At 42.3% G+C, this 19,628-nt stretch overlaps 1 protein-coding gene across 2 annotated transcripts in view; it reads left to right on the plus strand.

Moving 5' to 3' along the window:
• The first annotated feature begins 250 nt into the window (after nucleotides 1-250).
• Ets1 (ETS proto-oncogene 1, transcription factor) overlaps nucleotides 251-19,628 on the plus strand; it is a 135,120-nt gene continuing 115,742 nt past the window's right edge. Inside the window, exons 1-2 of one of the 2 annotated variants that reach the window (XM_048343659.1) lie at nucleotides 251-340; nucleotides 13,593-13,675. In XM_048343659.1, coding sequence (XP_048199616.1) covers nucleotides 13,607-13,675 — 69 coding nt within the window. In that variant the 5' untranslated portion in view covers nucleotides 251-340; nucleotides 13,593-13,606. Of the gene's footprint in view, nucleotides 341-1,813; nucleotides 1,999-13,592; nucleotides 13,676-19,628 lie in introns of those variants that run through there. The other variant, XM_048343658.1, reaches the window with a different exon arrangement.

Genomic DNA, 19,628 nt, shown 5'->3' on the forward strand with positions numbered 1-19,628 from the left:
TGGGCTTTGCCCCTGGTGGATTCATACTTGAAGTTGAAGTATAAAGTTACGATTGCTATAGCCAGTCACACTACTTGTTTTCCTATAGAATGCAGTGCTGCCCTAAATAACTCCTGTGCTGGTGCCCAGGGCTGGCGGAAGAGTCTCCAGTTTTCCTTTGACCACACCCCGAATTTAAGGAGGCAGCTCTATTAGGAGCATTATGGTCCTCGCATCCTCTTTAGTCACACGCAGAGCAGAGAATTCCGCAGGTAGTTGGTAGGAGAAGGCAGAACTTCAGGGGCGTTCACTGGTTAACTAAACTTCATCCTGCCTCTCCTTTGAAGCAACAAAGTGAAAGGTGAGTTTCTCCTTAAAATTTTTCATTTTCTTTAATCCTGTTTTTATTTTATTTTTACATTCTGCAAATCAAGGGTAAATTAGTGGAAACTTCTAGGATACAAGCAGGTTTTTCTTCTTCACTTTACATCTGTATATCCATTCAGTTGTTTAATAACAGTTTTCAAAAAAAAAAAAAATCTTACCTGATCTTGTTGTAGATGGAACAGCTTGATAGCAGGATTTAGGTCTTATTTTGTTTCTTTCTCCCAAAGCATAATCCTGCATGTTGTTTGTATTCAAAAGACTTGTTTCATGCTGGATTTTCTTGGCAGATTGGAGCACTTCCAAAGAAATAAAACTGTAATTCAACATAGAAATGTCTCCTCAACCCCAGCCTTTCACTCCTAGTGAAGCTTGTTACAGGTTGGAATTTTGTAAGGCAAGGTTTACTACTGTGTTTCTGTCTCACAGTTCTTCAAGATCTACCAATCCCTTAAATGGCCCTTGTCATCTATGTGAATGGGTGCATGAGAGGGATGGGGGAGGGGAATGGCAGTTCCTCTCCATTCCTTGACAGTATACAGTAATTCCTGCTTGCCTGTGTGCTTCTCGTCTACTATTAAAAATGTCACTATTACTGACTCTCAAAGTAGCATTTTCTAACTGGTGCTGGTGGCTCTTGCTTGTAATTCTAGCTCCTTAGGAAGCTGAGGATTGAGGTTCAAAGCCAGCCCAGGCAGAAAAATCTGTGAGTTTCTTCCAAAAAAAGCTAGAAGTGGAGGTGTGGCTCAAGTAGTAGAATACCAGCCTTGAGCAAAAGAAAAAGCTAAGGGACAGTGCCCAGACGCTGCGTGCAAGCCCCAGTTCTAGCACAAGGAATTTTTTTTTTAAAGCATTTTCTGTGGATGAGCTGTCACAAAAAGATACTGGGAGATTGAGATAGAGTTTGGGGAAAGGGCTGATTGTAAGTTTTCCTTGTTACTTTTGTTTTCCTCACTTTTTCTAAAATTCTCCAGGCTATTTTTTCATCTTTGTTTGGAGTAAAATGATATTTAAGCAACAGAAAGTACAGATCTTAAAATAAGAACCCAGGAAGCTCCATTTGTAAAATGACCACCACTTTAATTCTTTCCTCAGTGATGGTCTGGATTGCTTCATCTCCTTTTTATCTTAAGAGAAACCCCTTGTGCCAGTCTTCAGTGGGGTGGCAGCCACCCTTGGGGAGATAGTTGCTTACCTGGTGGTTTCTGAATGGAGAGAAGAGAGAGCTTGTGTTTGTAAAGTGCTTTGAAGATGAAAAGGTCTTTTCATGTGTTGGGGGTATTGTAGTTATTAATATTAATATTTGAAGAAGCATGCTGCTTCTAATTGTAAATCAACAACTTCCATCCTTGCCAACTCAGGACTGAAATAACAAACAGTTCATGCTGCCGTACAAGCCTTTTCCGTTTGGGTTCCGCTGCCGAGGATGTAGGAAGCTCAGATTGATTACAGAGCGGACCTCACTGCTTTACCGGCTCCTTACACCCAGGTGTTCATTGCTGGAAGCCCAAGGAGGCCTCCCAGCAGAGTCAGGGGAGACAGGATAGAGGGGGGTGATCCTTCAACACCTGGCTGCCTTCTGTGACCTTGAAGAATCTGCTAGGAGCCTGGATCTGGGCCAGCTGCTTATTTCAGGTAATAGTGGAGTTCAGAGGCCACGGAGGGGGGGAGGGGGGCTGTCAGAGTTGAACTGCCAAGCTCTGGCTTGAAAATCAGGAAAGTGGAAGGTCCTTGGGTTGTATTAAAGATGTCACATTGTGACATCGATCAAGGTGCCTTGTACTTACAAGCTGACCTGTTGAACTGAAAGCTTTAAGATAATATTTTTTTTTTTAATTAACCTTGTAATCGAGGACAGGTGATTGAACGTGATGGGCTTTGATTTTCTCCAACTCTAGAATGTGAATGGTTATTGGAAACCCCATCGTTCACAGAGATGAGAGATTAGAAGTAAATGGCATAGAGCTTTGAAAACAAAAAGAGAGTCAATAGATCCAGGAAAGCGTGAAGTAATAATACAGGAAAGCGGGTGTGTGGATGGAGGTCCCTAGAGGAGGGTGAGGCAGGGGTATACAAATGCCAGACAGACAGAACTTGGCCCAGATTTCCCAATAATTACACACATAGCTCCCATACACTGGTGAATTTTGCACCATTAACTTGGGTTCTGCTGTGCCTCCAATTTTTATGTATTGGTAGACAATAATCATTTCAAATTATCCTTTCAAATTTCCCAATTGTTCCTATCAAAAAGCAGAAGAAATGGATGTGTCCTAGAGGCTGGAGCATTCTATTTCCTATCTTCTCGTATCCCTTCCCTCTTCTCCCTTTCTTTTTCTTCCTCCTCCTCTTCTCTTCTTTCTCTCTCTTCTCTCCTCTCCTTCTCTTTCTTCTCTCTCCTCTCTTTCCTTCTCTCCTCCTCTTCTCTTTCTCCTTCTCTGTTTCCCCTTCCTTCCACACTTTCTTTATCTCCTCTTATTTTGTCTTTTGCTTCTTCATGGAAATTAAAAAGTAGCATTGAGTGAAATTGATGTAATAGGCAACGATGTAGTGGCATTTGAGGCAAATATCGGGGAAACTTACATATGGCAATGTAGTTCTTACACATGACAACATAGTTCTTTTTGTTTGTCTGTTTGTTGCTTTATCATCCCCACTGAAAATGTAGTAGCTTCCCAAGTACTCACTCTTTGAAGCTAGTAGATTCCCTCACTATCTTTTCTGGTTTCCTTCACTGTACCTGAGAAAGGAGCCCTGTTACTTTTTTTTTTTTCTCTTTCCTTTCTTATATTCCTTCCTTTTCCCTCCTTGCCTTTCCCTTCCTTACCCTTCCTTCTCCCTCCTTTCTCTGTCTCTCTCTGTCTGTCTCTCTTTGTCTCTAGCTCTTTCTGTCTCTGTCTCCATTTCTCTCTCTATCCCTCTCCCAGTCTCTCCACAAACTCTGGCTGCATTGTCCAGGTTGGGCTGAACTCCTAGGTGCAAGAACTCCTAGATGGGGCTGTAGGCTGGTACCACCTATTTGGCTCTAGTTTATTGATATAACAGGTTTTCTGGAAAGACCAGATCCTTTGTAGATATGGCTGTCATCTGGTTCCTGGCTTGAGAGGTCCAGAAAGGACCTGGGTTGCGCAATTCAAACCTCCCAGAGTTGCCTCGCACCTTATCAGACTTGTGTTCAGCCTTGGCCCTGATGTCTTCTTTTGGGTCCTTGGGTGGTCTCTGCTTCCTAAACACCCACTTTTCTAATCATATTCAGAAATGTAATCACATGAGCCCAGCTGCCTACCAACTCACTGAGGTCCTGTGACCTACGGGCTTCCAGGTCACGTGTGCTCAGACCCAGACCCAGACCTCCTTCCTAAGACTTTGTAACAGGATCTCTGGTGATTGCCATGCATGTGATAGTTTGAGTGGGTGTTGCTTTAAACCTAAAAGCTAGAACAAAAAAATGTGGAAAACCCAAACAAACAGAAACATTTATAACATTTTCCGGAGCAGATTACTACTTCCTTATATTAGTAGTTACTCCACAAAAGATTGACATTTCTACCAAAAAGGATGTTGGTTTAACTCCAGTCTGCTGGCTTCCATAATTCTCCATATGTGCTAAGCAATCTCTCAAAGGCTTCCTTGGAAACTGTAAGAAAAAATGCTTGGTGTTCTGCATAACAATGGTACAAACTTGAGTCACACTCCATGGAAATTGTGGCTCTTCTCTCCAGCAAAATTCCTGAATAAGCCTACTCAACCTAGGGTTATGAAAGGAAATCCTAATATTTGACCTTAGGGGATAGGATAGGGGTGGGAGAGATGAGGATTTAGGCTCTATGAGTTCTGGTTCTAATACCATAAATAAAACTACTAATCCAAGGCTGTAAAAAACAAGAAAATAAATAAAACTCATCCTTGCTACGACCTAATAAATGTTGTCAGATTGTCTGGTACCAGACATAAAATGAAAATGATCATTATTATTAATAGATCATTGTTTCCATGTATGAAGAACTTTGCTAAATACTAATTATTTTGTACAATCATGCTCAATGATCCTGAACAGGTGACTATTATCATCTCCCTTCTGGAGTAGTTAAAGTAGTGCAATGAAATATGGCCACCATCGCACTGTACATTGTCACCCAGAGGCTAACTCCAGAGCTCTTGCTAAAACCGTTTAACCTCACTGACTTAGTTCAGTCAAATTTAAAGAAAAAATAAAAGGGCTGACTTGATGAATCTCTTTCCAACTCCGAAATTCACTGAATTTGCAAAGACCCCTCTTTACAGCAAGCATGCCAACAAGCTGTTTAACATTATACTGAGAAATTGGAACCTTACAATTCAAGCAATAAAGCCAATAAAACTCCACCATGGAAATCACAATCAGACATAGTCCAAGAAGTCACTTGGTGGATTTGAGAGATCTATGTCAGCTGGTGTCTTATTTTAATTCAATTCTGTGAAAGGCGTTATTGAAACGCTCCAGTCCCCTTTAACTCTTTTCTCAATCTCTCTATTGATGCCCTTAGCTTCATTGAGAGCTCCCTTAAAGCAAGAATGGAACTGACATTCTAGATTTAGTCTTTCATGGTCCATGGACTATGAGTTGAAAACAAATTATTTAAAGTTCTAGGCTGTTAGAGAATTTCTTTGGTATTCATCACTGGGTGAGGAGTGACATTTTGGGGGTTATAGCCCTTCTCTGAGCTTGACTTGGCCAGGAATTCATTCTACCTGGACTGTGATTCCATCCACATCCATGATGGTTGCAAAGAAGGGCATTTCATGTTATTTTTCTGGCTTCTTCGTGTGTGTGTGTGTGTGTGTGTGTGTGTATGCAGGTTTGCACGTGCACATGCACGTGTACACACCAGTACTGGTACTTAAACTCAGGACCTCATGCTCTTATTCAACTGCTTGAATCTGGCATTCTACCACTTGAGCCACAGCTCCCCTTCCTGCCTTTTGCTTATTAATTGAAGATAGGAGTCTCACAAATTTGTCTGAGCTGGAGGCAAACTGTGGTTTTCAAACCTCAGCCTCCTGAATAGGTAGGATTATAGGTGTGAACCACTTGTACCTGGTGGTTCTTTATGAATACCTCACATGTTCATACCACTAGATCACATCCCGAGTCCAAGTGTGATTATTTGTTGAAGTTCATGATTAAACCTAGAGCAGAGGAATAGCATTTGGATACAAGCTATAGCTACTTTTATTCTAAAACATATTTAATCTCCCAAAAGCTGTTTCCACCCACACACATACTAAGTAGTAGATTGTTAGTTCCTGACCAGTTTCAGTTACTTGACTTAGTTAGCACTGTCTTAGTGAAATACCCATGCATGTTAGAGCTGGTGGACTTTAATGTGTTCTGTGGTATGAATGAGCAGGGCAGCTTTCTTCCTGGTTTCCAGAATGCACTTAGCAGTGTGATGGTGAAAATCAGTTTTCTCATTCAGAAGGAAATACAAATATGAGCACTCCTTACTTAAAACTAACCCAGGTAGAAAAGACCAAGAGAATCCATTTCCAATCAACCATCAAACAGCTAGACTGAAAGCATAGCTCAATTGGAAGGAAGGAAGGTAGGAAGGGAGGGAGGGAGGGAGGAATCTGTGGCGGACACTGAATTGATGTTGTACATCAGTTCATTTAATTAAAATGCCATCTTCTTGTAGCTAACATTTAAGAAGCCTAACCCTCAGGGTTGCAAATGGACATACATCATAGGTGACATTTTTTACCTTTTCCAAATATATCTCTATCCCCAGGCTCTGAGACTGCATGCCATTGCTCTTTCCCTCATTTAGCCTGGGCTATAATAGACACAAACAAGAGCACATTGCATATACCCTAGGTACCACCTAAGAACACACAGTCCCTTCTCTCAAAGAACCCATGTCTCAGAAGCAGAAAAAGACAGGGAGTATTACATCTTTGTTGCCTTGTTATAGATTATCTCAGGAGGAGGATCATAGCTGGCTGACTTTGTAACTTTCCAGGAACATGAGAGAAAGCATCCAGAAAGAGGTAATACACTCAGCCTTTAGAAACAGTTTTGTGGTATCCTTGGCCCTCTGTGCCCACAGACTCAACCAACCACAGATCAAAAGTATTGAGAAATAATCCTATCAGGATTGAACATGGACAGACATTTTTTCCCCCTTGTCATGGTTTCTACACTACAGAATAACATTATTTACATAATATTGGCATCATATTAGAGATGAGAAATCAAGAGATATCTTATAGGACACAGGAGGTGTGTCTCAGTTGTATGCCACTCCTAGGTTGTTTCATACAACAGACTTGAGCCTCCACAGGTGTGGGAAATTGGGTAAGGGCTTCCTGGCCCAGTTCCTTTGGGAGGTATTTCAGAAAGAAAAAAATTCAAAGCCTGTGCATTGAAGATTAAAATGTGGCTTTGACACTTTGCGTGTGGGTTTTCATTTGGCAGAGACACTGTTGTTTGGAATAATCCCCTTTAAGTGGTGACCAGTCATTTGGGAAGCCAAACTCTTTCTCTCCTGTAATCTTAAATCAAAAGGATGTCCTTTTTTTTCATCTAAGTTGATGTCAATGCTAACTTGTTGACATTAGAAGAAATGCTCATTGCAAATCTTATCAAGTATTTTGTAGCTTTCTAAGAGGAAAAGATAAGGAAAAACATAGATATATTCTGGCAGCGATTTATTGTACTTTTGTACTCTTCATAAAGTCTCTATACCCAGGATTGGTCTTATCCATAATTCCAGGCCTGGCAAGTGAACCTGAAGACTAGAGGACAAGTTCCATTGATCAACATACACTGTACTCATCAACTGATTTGTTATACAATGACTTAAAGATTTAAAAAAAAAACAACCAACAACTCCACAGTGTTAGCTGGGTGTGGCCTATTATTGCAGCCCTCTAAATTGAGTCCAATGGGTCTCTGGTAACATGAACCTGACTGTAATTTCAGGCCAGCCTGGTCTATACTAGACCTAAACATAATTTTAAAAACAAATGCAATGACAGTAGCCAATAACTAATCACACTTCCTTTTTCAGTGGCAATGTAATTGTAGCTCATGTATTTTGAGGTGCATTTGTTGATATATAGTAAAATGTAGAATTCATATATTCTTTGTGTCAACCAAACTAACTTTATGGCATTAACTGAGCAGGTAAAATATTTTGAGTGTTTTTATAATAGGAATTGGAGGCAAATTAAATATGCAGCAGTAAGATATTCATTGAGAATAGTACAATGCACACAAAGAAATAGAATTCCATATAGTCTTAAACTTCACAAAATAGAGCTATATTTATTGAAAATGTTCATCTCATGATGTCAATTATCAGCGGAAAAAGTAGATAACAAGCTGGGCACTGGTGGCTCACGCCTGGAATCCTAGCTATTCAGGAGATCTGAGGATCACAGTTAGAAGCCAGACCAGGCAGAAAAGTCCACCAGTCTCTTATCTCCAATTAACCACCAGAAAACCAGAAGTGGTGCTGTGACACAAAGTGGTAGAGTGCAAACAAGTTCAGGGGCAGTGCCCAAGCTCCAAATTCAAGCCTCACACCTGACAAAAAAAAGTAGATAACAAAATAGCATGTAAGGAATATCCCAAAAGTGACATTATGATCACTTTTATGTATTAAATTTGCATTTATATAGATACATTTGAAATACTGAGGAGAATATTGAATGAAATATTCGTGTAATCTTGTGGGATTTCAGATGTTTTATGATGTCCATTTAAGATTTCTATATTTTAAAAGTAATATATTTAAGTTGGGAATGTAGCTTAGTGGTAGAGTGCTTGCCTTGCATGCATGAAGCCCTGAGTTCAGTTCCTGAGTACCACATACACAGAAAAAACAGGAAGTGGTGCTGTGGCTCAAGTGGTAGAGTACTAGCCTGAGCAAAAGAAACTCAGTGACAATGCCCAGGCTCTGAGTTCAAGCCCCAGGACTAGCAAAAATAAAAGTAATATATTTTTGAGATAAGAATGTATTATTTTATCAAAGGCAATTAATTAATTTGTTTTGGGTTTTGGGGTGTGTGTGTGTGTATGTGTGTGTGTGTGAGAGAGAGAGACAGAGAGAGAGAGAGTGTGTGTGTACTGGGGCTTGAACTCAGAGCCTCTTGTTCTTGCTTGGCTTTTTCCTTCAAGGCTGAGCCTTTACCACTTGAGCCATACCTTCACTTCCAGTCTAGCCTTTTCCCGGTTAATTGAAGATATGAATCTCCTAGGTCTTTCTTCTCCTGGCTGGTAGAAGCTCAATCCTTAAACCTCAGCTTCCTGAGTAGCTAACATTACATGCATGAGCCACCCTTATCCAGCTTAAAAACAATTCATTTGAAAAGGTTTTCTTTTTTTTTTTTTTTTTTGGCCAGTCCTGGGCCTTGGACTCAGGGCCTGAGCACTGTCCCTGGCTTCTTCCTGCTCAAGGCTAGCACTCTGCCACTTGAGCTACAGCGCCGCTTCTGGCCGTTTTCTGTATATGTGGTGCTGGGGAATCGAACCTAGGGCCTCGTGTATCCGAGGCAGGCACTCTTGCCACTAGGCTATATCCCCAGCCCCAAAGGTTTTCTTTTTGCAACAGGGTCTTGATATGTAACCTAGCCTGACCTCTAACTCTTGGTCCTCAGGCCTTAGCCTCCCTAGTGTTGAGATTACAGGCATATACCATACATAGGAGAAGCAATTTAAATTATAATTTAAAGGCTTAATCTTTCCTTTAAGAATAGACACCCAAAATGAAATTTTCTTAACTGATGTCACAATTACATGGAGATACAGCCAAGCAGGCCAGAGTTGATGGGAGTGGAAGCCTGCTTTGACTAAGACCTTGTCTCTTTGGGATTTCCTATTCTCCTGCTGCCTTGACCCCAAATGTCCCTATTGCTCCCTAACCTTCATTTCACTTTGTCCTGGGAAGACTTTGGTGAAAGGAAGTACCAGGCGTATAGATCCCTACTGGGCTACAAGACTTGGGCAGGGTGAGCCACAGAAGAGTGGTATATGCTTTGCAAAGAATAGAACCCTCTAGCATCAAATAGAAAGAGATTTGGCTAAAAAGGTTATTACCCTTTGGGCCTCTTCATTTAGTGATCATTTTTTTGGACCCTAAAGTCAAGCATAGTGAAGGTGGAGCCTAAGACTCCGAGTCAGGGCTCACTTAGGTCAGTTCCTCCCCATAGAGAGATAGCAACATTCATGAGTTAAAGGGCCTGTGTTCATTTTCTAATGTAGGCTGTGGTAGTCAACAGTTATTGTGTGCCAATCTGTTTGGTTTAGACCATCAGCACTGCTCTAGAGCAGAGATGTGGAATGAAAGGAATGAGCTAAATCTGCTCTGGAGCTTGAGTTCTACTAGGTAGCACTTAGGGGGAAACAGTTGGTGCCCACGTATTCCAGTGGAGAGTAGGGTGTGGCTTCTTGTTCAAGGTTGTGGGAAAAGATAAGGTGACCTTAAATAGCATCGAAGGAAGCTGTTTCCCTGTACACTTTGCTATGGAACAATCTCATTTTTCTAAGTGGTCTTTATCCAGTCCTGTCACTATGGAGTCTGTGATTTGAGAAATGAATGTCTTCACCTCTGACCCACTTCTTTTGTGTTCAGTCTTGTGAGACCAATTCATTGATTCATCCACCCAATTATCCATCCATCCATCCATCCATCCACCCACAGATTTACACACAGTGAGTGTCTGTTATGAAACATGAAAAAAAGGAGATGTGGTTACATTCATAAAGTTCAGGATCTAATGGGAGAGGCAACTCAAAGCAGATGTTTGCAGAACAATGTGATAAGTACAAATAACAACACTGAAGAATTTTGGAAAGGAGCAGCTTTCCTTGTCTGGGACAAAAGGTGACTCAGGAAGGGGCAGGCAGAAGAAACTCTGAGTGACTGCTAAGATCTTGAAGAAGAGGGGTTCACTAGTTCAGAAATGTGGTAAGGCAGAGAACCTTCATATAATTTGAGAAGGTCAGGGAAGTTTTAGGGGAGCTGAAGAGTCCCTCCAGAACACCAGAGTTTCATGGTGAGGTGTGTGTGTGTGTGTGGGGGGGGGTTATGTGTTGGGTCTAGTGGTGCGAACTGGGGAGGTGGAAGTGTAGAAGGCTGGATGGGTGAGCTCCATTGTTTCCTATTGGATTCACATACTTCATTATGTGAGCAATGCTGGTTCCATTGAAGAAAAAAATGAACTTGGCTCATCATGAGCCTCTGTTATCAAGTATTCGATTCATTTCTACACCCAAGCAGGTCCTGAGGCTCCTTCCTGGCTGGGGAGGACATCTTTTGAAAAATCACACAGTTGTTTCCTATTTCAGTAATACGCATGTGCAATGCCAAGACAAAATGTTCAAATCCAGCTGATATTCAAGCAGTGGTTTATGTGGGAGGGAATTCTCTTTGGCCAAGAAGACAAGGAAGGGGTGGGCGGACCCTCCTCCTCCCCTCTGGCGCGCGCGCGCACACACACACACACACACACACACACACACACACACAACCTCCAATTTGCCTTCTACATCTTCTGAAAGAGTTTAGAGCTCTTGCAGCTGTTCTGTGTCACAATCTACTAGTTGGGAGGGGGGAAAAAAAAGACAGGTTCTTTTTTTCTTTCTCCAAAAAAAAAATAAATAAATAAAATAAAGTAGCAATCCATTTCTGTCCCAGCTTTATTTCCTGAGATGAGAACCCTGGAGTGTCTTGGCAACTCCCTTTTTTCAGTTTCCTTCCCCGGGCAAAGGGCTTTTCCCCCTAGAGGAGCGTCATTCATGGACTGGAGAATGTGGTCCAGCACATGCTGCACCAGATGTTCAGCCAGAGGTTCCCCCCTCCCCTGTTCATGGAACAGAAAACATGTTTCCATCCAACCTCTCCCCCCGCCCCCCAAGCCTTTTGCTTGGAGGGAGCGTGTTGTCTGGCAGGCAGATAGAAACTCTTGGTGTCTTTGAGCTGGGCTGCTAGGAAGCCTGTTATTGCCAATTCCCAACGTTTTTTTGTTGTTTTTTTTTTTTCTTTTGGGAATGTGTAAGTAAAAGAGGCACCCAGAAGGGCAAAGGTCCTTTGCTGCTTGTGGGAGTCTGGAATTCTTCTCTGGGGACCCTGGTGGTCACACCTCTCTCTCTCTCTCTCTCTCTCTCTCTCTCTCTCTCTCTCTCTCTCTCTCTCTCTCTCTCTCTCTCTCTCTCTCTCTCTCTCTTGCTCTCTTGCTCTCTCTGTAATCTTCCATGATTTCTCACTGCTGGTGCTTCTGCTTTCCATATTGCTGGCAAATTATGTTCCTTACATGGGAGTCTCTCTTCTCCATGGTCTTTCTCAGTTTTACTACCTAAGCCTGGTATAACCTAAAGGCCACAAGGGCAAGAGACTTTGCTTGTTCACTTGTGTGTCTCCAGGATTCCAAACAGTACCTCGGCACATAGTAAGTACACAGTAGATTTTTGGGTGTGCTTGAACTGGGGCTTGAATTTATATGAAAGTAAACTGGTGAGGCTCCAGTGTCTCACAACTATGATCCTAGTGACTCAGAAGTGTGAACTTCAAACAATTAGAGTTCGAAGCTAGCCCAGGCAAAAAAGTCTGAGAGATTTCACCTGCAATCAACTAGCAAAAAGGAGAACTGGAGGTGTGGCTCAAGTGATAGAATGCTAGCGGTGAAAAAGCAAGAAAAATGCAAGGCTAAGGAGAGCACAAACCCTAAGGTTATGGAGAAAAAGTGTGTGAAATAATTTATTTCAGAGATCATTTAGGTTTGACATATTAAAGATTTCCTTCTGAAAGGCAGCTAGCTGGAAAATCCCTCCTTCTAGGACATTCTCAAGCATTCTCATGGGGAATTTAGCAGCTCTCTTCTTTCTTTTGGGATGAATGTGGCCATTCCATTCTGCAAGGACTAACTACATGGGGTGGTTATTTGTTTATTTATTTGTTTGGCTAGTTGGTCATGGGGCTTGAACTCAGGGCCTGCACATTGTCCCTGAGATCCTTTTGCTCAGAGCTAGTACTGTACCATTTTAAGCCACAGTACCACTTTGAATTTTCTGGTGGTAAATAGGAAATAAGAGTCTCACAGACTTTCTTGCCCAAGCTGGTTGTTTCAAACCATGATCCTCAGATCTTAGCTTCCAGAATATCTAAGTTTACAGGTGTGAGTCATGAGAGCCGAGCTTATTTTGTTTCTGACATGCTTCAATGTAGTGGCTTTTTTCCCCTTCTTCTTTCTCTCTAATGCTTTCTCTATTTATCCCTTCATCAATTAATTTATGGCTCAACTATATATGTAAAAATATATGTATGTATATATACATACATACATACATATATGTATATATATATATATATATATTCTTTACTCTGTGCCAGTCATGGTTGGGAGTGAGGGACAAGTAAGAGAAGGAGGGAAATCTGCTTTCTAGCATTTGAGCTATATCTCCAAATCATTTTTGACTTTTTTTTTTGTTGGCCATGGGACTTGAACTCGGGGCCTAGATGCCATCCTGAGCTTTTATGCTCAAGATTAGCACTCTACCACTTCTGGTTTTCTGATGGTTGATTGGAGGTAAGAGCCTCAAAGACTTTCCTGCTGGGGCTGGTTTTGAATCCTATCTTCAGATTTTAACCTTCTGAGTCGCTGGGATTACAGGTATGAGCCACCAGTCCCTGACTCCACCTTGACATATTATTTTTGAGGTAGAGTCTGTTTTATGTCCAGGCAGGCCTGGCTTTGACCTTCCTACATGTCACTGGGGGTAGCAAGCTTGTGACCCCACACCCAGTACAGGTGGAATCTTGAGCGGGGAGGAGGGCCGCAGGTCTAGGCTGGCCTCTACTCATGATCATCCAATCTCTACTTCCTAAGTAGCTAGAAATCACAGGCTTTGAGCCACATCACCCAGCTAGGAAAGGAGATCTTACTTTACAAGACTCTGCTTCTCTGCCTAGATTACTATAGAAGGTGCCCTTTGTAAACACTTTCACTCCATCTTGTCTGATATCTACACAGCCAGGCTACCTGGCTGTCAGAGAGTGGCTCTATCTGGGGTCTGTCTCTCTCAGTCTCAGTCTCCTATTCTGCCGCATAGAGATGCAAATCAAATGACTCCTAGGAAGATTCCTAGGTCTAAGGGTCACAGACTCTTTAGTTGAGGTGGGGGAGATGGTTGAGAATCCCACTGCTCTGGGCAGTTGGGGGCTCAGTCAATACTTTCTCCTACACAGGTGCTAAGAGCAGAATGAGCTACGCTGTGGATTCCACCATGGGGAGCCCTGTGCCTTACTCCGCACCTCGTCCTTCAATGGCAGTAAGTAGTGGTCCCTTCTTTCAATTTGTCCTCCCCCCTGCCTTCTGCTCCCTTCTGTGTCTCTTCCAGGACCCATGATCCACAAAGAGTAGTAGTCAGAAACGGGAACACCACCAACACTGGGATCCCTTTTCAGTCTTTCAGAGGAGTTTGATGGTGACGTTATTTCTCCTGTATTCGGTATTAATGTAGAAATCCCTGCATCTGCTGATGAAGATTTCTTTTCTTTTTTTTTTTTTCTTTTTAGATTCACAAAACGTGAACCTACCTATGGCTCCCAATGGGAAGCCCAGTGATTTTTCACAGTTAAGATCATTTGGTGTCTGTTTTTCACATGTACCTTAGACACATTTATTATGATATGATACTTTAACTTAGACCTGAGAAATAAATAATACAAATTTTCTTTGTGTGTGTACGTGTTGGTACTAGAGCTTCAGACCAGGGCATTGTGCTCTTGCTTAGCTTTTAACATTGATGACTGGCCCCCTACCACTTGAGCTACACATCCACTTCCCCCTTGTTGGTAGTTAATTGGAGATGAGTCTGCTTGCCCAGGTTGGCTTTGAACTGTGATCCTCAGATTTTAGCTTCTTGAGTAGCTGGGATTACAGGCATAATCTGTGGGCATCCAGTACAAGTTTTCTAATCAGAGAATTTGAAACTGAAAACAAGAAGAAATGTGACAATAAGTTTATAAGAAAATTTCATCAATCTTTAGTTAAGAAGGGCCAAAGGAACTTAAATAACTTGTTAAAGGTTTTTATTTGTTTTATTTTGTTTGGTCTTAAAAGACTCCTATCTAGACTACATGTAGGTCACCAAACTTGCTTAAAAATTGCTATAAGACAGCTGGGTGCTGGTGGCTCATGCCTGTAATTCTAGATATTTGGGAGGCTGGGATCTAGAAGATCATGATTCGAAGCCATCCTGGGCAATAAAATCCTAGAGACTACATCATTAAAACAACAAGCACAAAGGAGAGCTGGAAGCATGACTCGGGTGGTAGAGGACCACCTGAGCAAGCTCCCTGGTACTGGTAAAGTTGTTTTTTTTTTTTTAAGTTACTGTATAGGAGAGATTCCGGAAGGGGTCAATTTCCATGTTAAATGAAACTTTAATGTTTCCAGATGTGTGGTTAGTTAGCTACTCTTTCTAAATGCTGCATGTGTAAATGTAGTTGTCAAAAAAATGTTGAATTTTTACACTTGGTCTGGAAATGGGTAGATAAGTTCATTGTTAACTTTCTGGGCCCAAATAGGCAGCAATCCATCAAGCCTCTGTTCTGACTAGTCTCTGCCTATGTTTTACTTGAAGTCCTGTGGAATTTTTAACATTTGTATTTTAAGTTAGCCACGATTTCTCATTCTCATTGCATATGAAAAGATTTGAGTACTTAGAGACTCTTTTCCGTCATGTTGAAAAATAATTGCTCAAAAGCTGTTGTATAGTCACAAGAAAACCATATGTTAGGGAACATGAGCACATCTTTCTCCCTGGGCTTCTCTGAAAAATGTTTTTCTTCTTTTTAAAAAATTATTTCTCTTTTCATGTAATTACCATTCACTATTCCCCAAAATTAGAAGCCAGAAAAGGTTTATACAACCATTTATGTCAGAAATATATTTTTAAAAATCCAAGACAAGGAATCAATCAAGCTAGGTATAGTGGTTCGTGTCTGTAATCCCAACTACTGAAAAAGCAGAGATCAGGTGGATCACAGTTTGAGGGCATCCCAGACAAATAAGACTGTATCTGAACAAATAAGCTGGGCACAGTAGTTGATATGTATAATCTCAGCCACATCAGAGGTTGAAGTCCAAGGTAAGTCTGGATGAAAATGTGAGATCCTATCTGAAAAATACCTCTAGCCTAGAAAGCATGAGGTACTCAGTTCAAACTCCATTACTACAACAAGAAAAGCAAAGGAGTTACTTTGGACTTGTTTACTAGAAACTATCCAGGGACTTAGAGTACAAGGCCATGGAAAGGGCTTTATGCCTGCTCCCGAGAGAGATTATCACCTAACATCAGCAAAAGTACACCCCACTTTTCTTCAAGATAATATTGTGCACATGTGTTAAAACATATACTGGTAGTGTGACATCAGGGCACAATTTAAAGCCAGTATGTGTTAAGTATCCTTACCGATGTTATAATCAAATTAAATATTCATATCTTAAAGGAAACAAGTTAATTAAGATTAACACCTTGTGTAAGAAAAGAATGCCACAATGGAATGTACTTATCAAATAAAAGATTAAGTATGTAAGTTGCAGGTATAACAGGTTATTATGCTGGATGGAGTGTCTGGAAACCATAGACAGTTAAAAATGAAAGCTCAACCATACCCAGGTGCCAATGACTCACACCTATAATCCTGGCTGCTCAGGAGGCTGAGATCTGAGGATCACAGTTTGAAGCCAGCCCAGGCAGGAAAATTTGTGAGACTTATCTCTAATAAAGCACCAAAAGCCACAAGTAGAGCTGTGGCTTAAGTATTAGATCACTAGTCTTGAGCAGAGTTCCAACCACAGGACTGGCACAGAGAAAACCAAACAACAACAACAACAACAAATAACCCTCAATCAAAATCAATCAATTTTCAGCTGAAGGCCACCAGACCCAACTGGGTGCATTAGATGTTTTCATGCATTGTGAATGGTTTTCATTAGTTTCCAAAGGAAAAATACATGCTGTTCTCCACCAATAGCCATATCTGGGATACACAATCAATACATGAGATGCTTTTGACCATGAGTTTCCAACTTGCTTGAGTAAAAGCAGAAGGTAGGGTGAGGTGAGAACTTGAAGTTTTTAGCCCAGTACTTTCACTGGACCTTGATTTCTCCATCACTGAAACTATTGAGGTAACCTTCAGAACCACAGAACAAGCAGTGAAACCTTGAATGACTCTTCTGATAAACAGAGGCACATAATGAACAGCGTGGATTGGTACAAGTTCAACAGTAAACCTCTCAGGTAAACTTTCAATATTCATCTAGGTTATATTACAAACCAAGAAAGAATCTACATGTTCTCTTCAACTTAAAACCTTCAGTGTGGTCACTAGAGACACTAGCAAGCAAACTTCCCCATCTCCAGCCCAAGCTGAGATGTGGTTGAAGATGGAGCATAACTTCCTTTAACTCTCAATGTTAGAGAAGCAAGTCTCAGCCCACGTGAAGCCCCAACCACATTCTCAATCCAGCACTCCAGGTCTTCCTACCTAGGCCACAATTTAGTTGGATCCCTTCCTCCACCCCCACCACCCCCACTCCCCCCAAAAAACCCAACGCTGTCCCATCCCAGGGAAGGGTAGAGGGAGGGAAATGATGAAGGTTGGCAGGATTTTCAACAGGGACTTTTTTTTTTTTTTTTTTGGCCAGTCCTGGGCCTTGGACTCAGGGCCTGAGCACTGTCCCTGGCTTCTTCCCGCTCAAGGCCAGCACTCTGCCACTTGAGCCACAGCGCCGCTTCTGGCCGTTTTCTGTATATGTGGTGCTGGGGAATCGAACCTAGGGCCTCGTGTATCCGAGGCAGGCACTCTTGCCACTAGGCTATATCCCCAGCCCCTCAACAGGGACTTTTTGGTAATACATGGAAATGTGATTGGTGGTCAAGGTCTGAGACAAGCTACTGTCTTCTAGTTGATAGAAGCCACTGACTCACCTGAACTTCCACTAAACAGAAGACAGAGTCCCATGACAAAGTATTTTCTAGCCCCTAAGACTGAGAAACAGTATAGCCCCTTCATGTTTGAAGGCTGAATGATAAATGCAGCACAATGGTCTAAGCAGTTCTTGGTCAGAATGGAAGACAGTGAGTATGTGCTCCTTTTCTAAGGAATTCTATTTAGAGTGTTGGTTTGGTTGGCCAAGAAGCAATCTTCTGAAATAGGATATGAATGTTTTCTAAACCTGAGAAAATGCAAGTCTCAGGTTCCTGGTTTGTAAACTCCCTAGTTTTCTGATATACTAGAATTACTAGTGCTTCAGCTTTCCCTCAGAGGCTGTCATTAAAATGGATGCCACCAGCCAGGTGTTAGGGGCTCACTCCGGTAATCCTAGCTACCAGAAATTGGAAGTGGAAGTGGTGCTGTGGCTTCAAGTGATGGAGTTAAGTTAACTTTGAGTGAAAACGCTCAGGGACAGCACCTAGGCCCTGAGTTCCCATGACCACCACCAACAACAAAGGAAAACGGATGCCACCACCAGGCAATGGTGGCTTAGGCAGAAGTCCGAGCATCTGCCTCTGTGTTGAGGCTGTCAAAAACAGGTCGCCTGTTTTTTCCTGACTGTAAAGTCATTCCTCAGGGGACCTTCATGAATGGAGTGATATCACAGCTTCAGCTGGAGAGGTGGAGAAGCCACAGGGTGGAAAGCCTGGTGGCCTTGGTGTGGGAGGGGCACATTTCCAGGTACGGCTGTGGGCTGTGAGGGACCATTTCATCCAGTTCGGGAAGCACTGTTTCCTGTTATGCTGACTGCCTCTGCCCTCCTGAGCCCTGGAAGTCCCTCCAGTGCTGGCTCATCGGTCCTTGTGTGCGTCATTCTCCTCAAGCCACTGAGCTGGCCCAGCTGGGGCGGGCAGACGTGAGGGACCTGGGCATGTCCAAGGCCTTGGCAGGGGGATGGGGGCAGCAGGGCCTCAGGGATCAGTGACCCTGGGGCCCTAGGGATTTTAGGAAGCACCTTAAGTGGTTTCAAGGACAGGGATAGTAACTGCCCCCTCACCTCTTTTCGGAGTTTTGTATTTTGGGGGATGTAGCATTGTACCTGGGATCTGGTAAGAGTGGATGTCCAGGGTGCTAGGCCACATAGAATATTCAAGGGATTCAATAAATATCCCCAATTTCCAGATTTCCTTAGGATAGGCCCAGTCAGGAGACATACCTGCTGGTTTAAGGATGGCGTGACATTGAAAACTCATCACCCTCTCATCTAGATCAAACACATTTTTCCTTATAAATACTGTACCTTTATTTTTTCAATGAAAACAGGAGTTGAGAAAAGCATTCAGTGAAAGGCTTTTTCTTTCTTTGACTTGTGAATTTATTCTCTGATCAGTGGTCTCACCATTTTTGGACAATTATTCTTGTTTAAGACAAAGTATCATGAAAGTTGAGCTGGTCATTGAAGGGACAGGGTGGAGGAAATGAATTCAAGCACACTGCTGATGTCTGCTTGGGATGGATGTGAGGGGCCCTTCAGCCACTGGCTATCTCTGGGGTCTGTGCCATCTACCTGAGCAATGCCAGAATCTCTTGAATCTCAGTTTGGTTGGTAAGGGGAGTAGCCTAGCCACAAGGTTCATTTGAAAGCAATTCAAAACTGAGCTCCTGGCTATGGCTCTCAAACTCTGTGCTTCAGAGGTTTCAAGATTAAATGTGGGGGCTGGGGATATAGCCTAGTGGCAAGAGTGCCTGCCTCGGATACACGAGGCCCTAGGTTCGATTCCCCAGCACCACATATACAGAAAACGGCCAGAAGCGGCGCTGTGGCTCAAGTGGCGGAGTGCTAGCCTTGAGCAGGAAGAAGCCAGGGACAGTGCTCAGGCCCTGAGTCCAAGGCCCAGGACTGGCAAAAAAAAAAAAAAAAAAAAGATTAAATGTGGGTCTTGCCAATCTCTCCACAGTTTGGGCAGATCCTCCTTTTTACCTCTTCTTCCTCCTTTCCCTGATTGATTGATCTATTAACAACTGATTCATACACAATTCTTATTTCCATCTTCACTCACTCTGGGGAGGTAGAAAAGGGAATTCCTGCATGTATGCCTTGTCTGACAACAAACATTAACTGAAGCCTTTAGTCCTGGGGCCAGATAACTGTGAGGTACAACGGATTTTGTTTATTTTCTGCTAGTAGATCACAAGGCTTGACGTTGGGAAATATATAAAGAAAAGATAGTTATTTAGCTCACAGTTTTTGAGGCTCTTGGGCTTCATCTAGTG

Source organism: Perognathus longimembris, chromosome 3 (genome assembly GCF_023159225.1).
Source record: "Perognathus longimembris pacificus isolate PPM17 chromosome 3, ASM2315922v1, whole genome shotgun sequence".
Taxonomy (NCBI): Eukaryota; Metazoa; Chordata; class Mammalia; order Rodentia; family Heteromyidae; genus Perognathus; species Perognathus longimembris.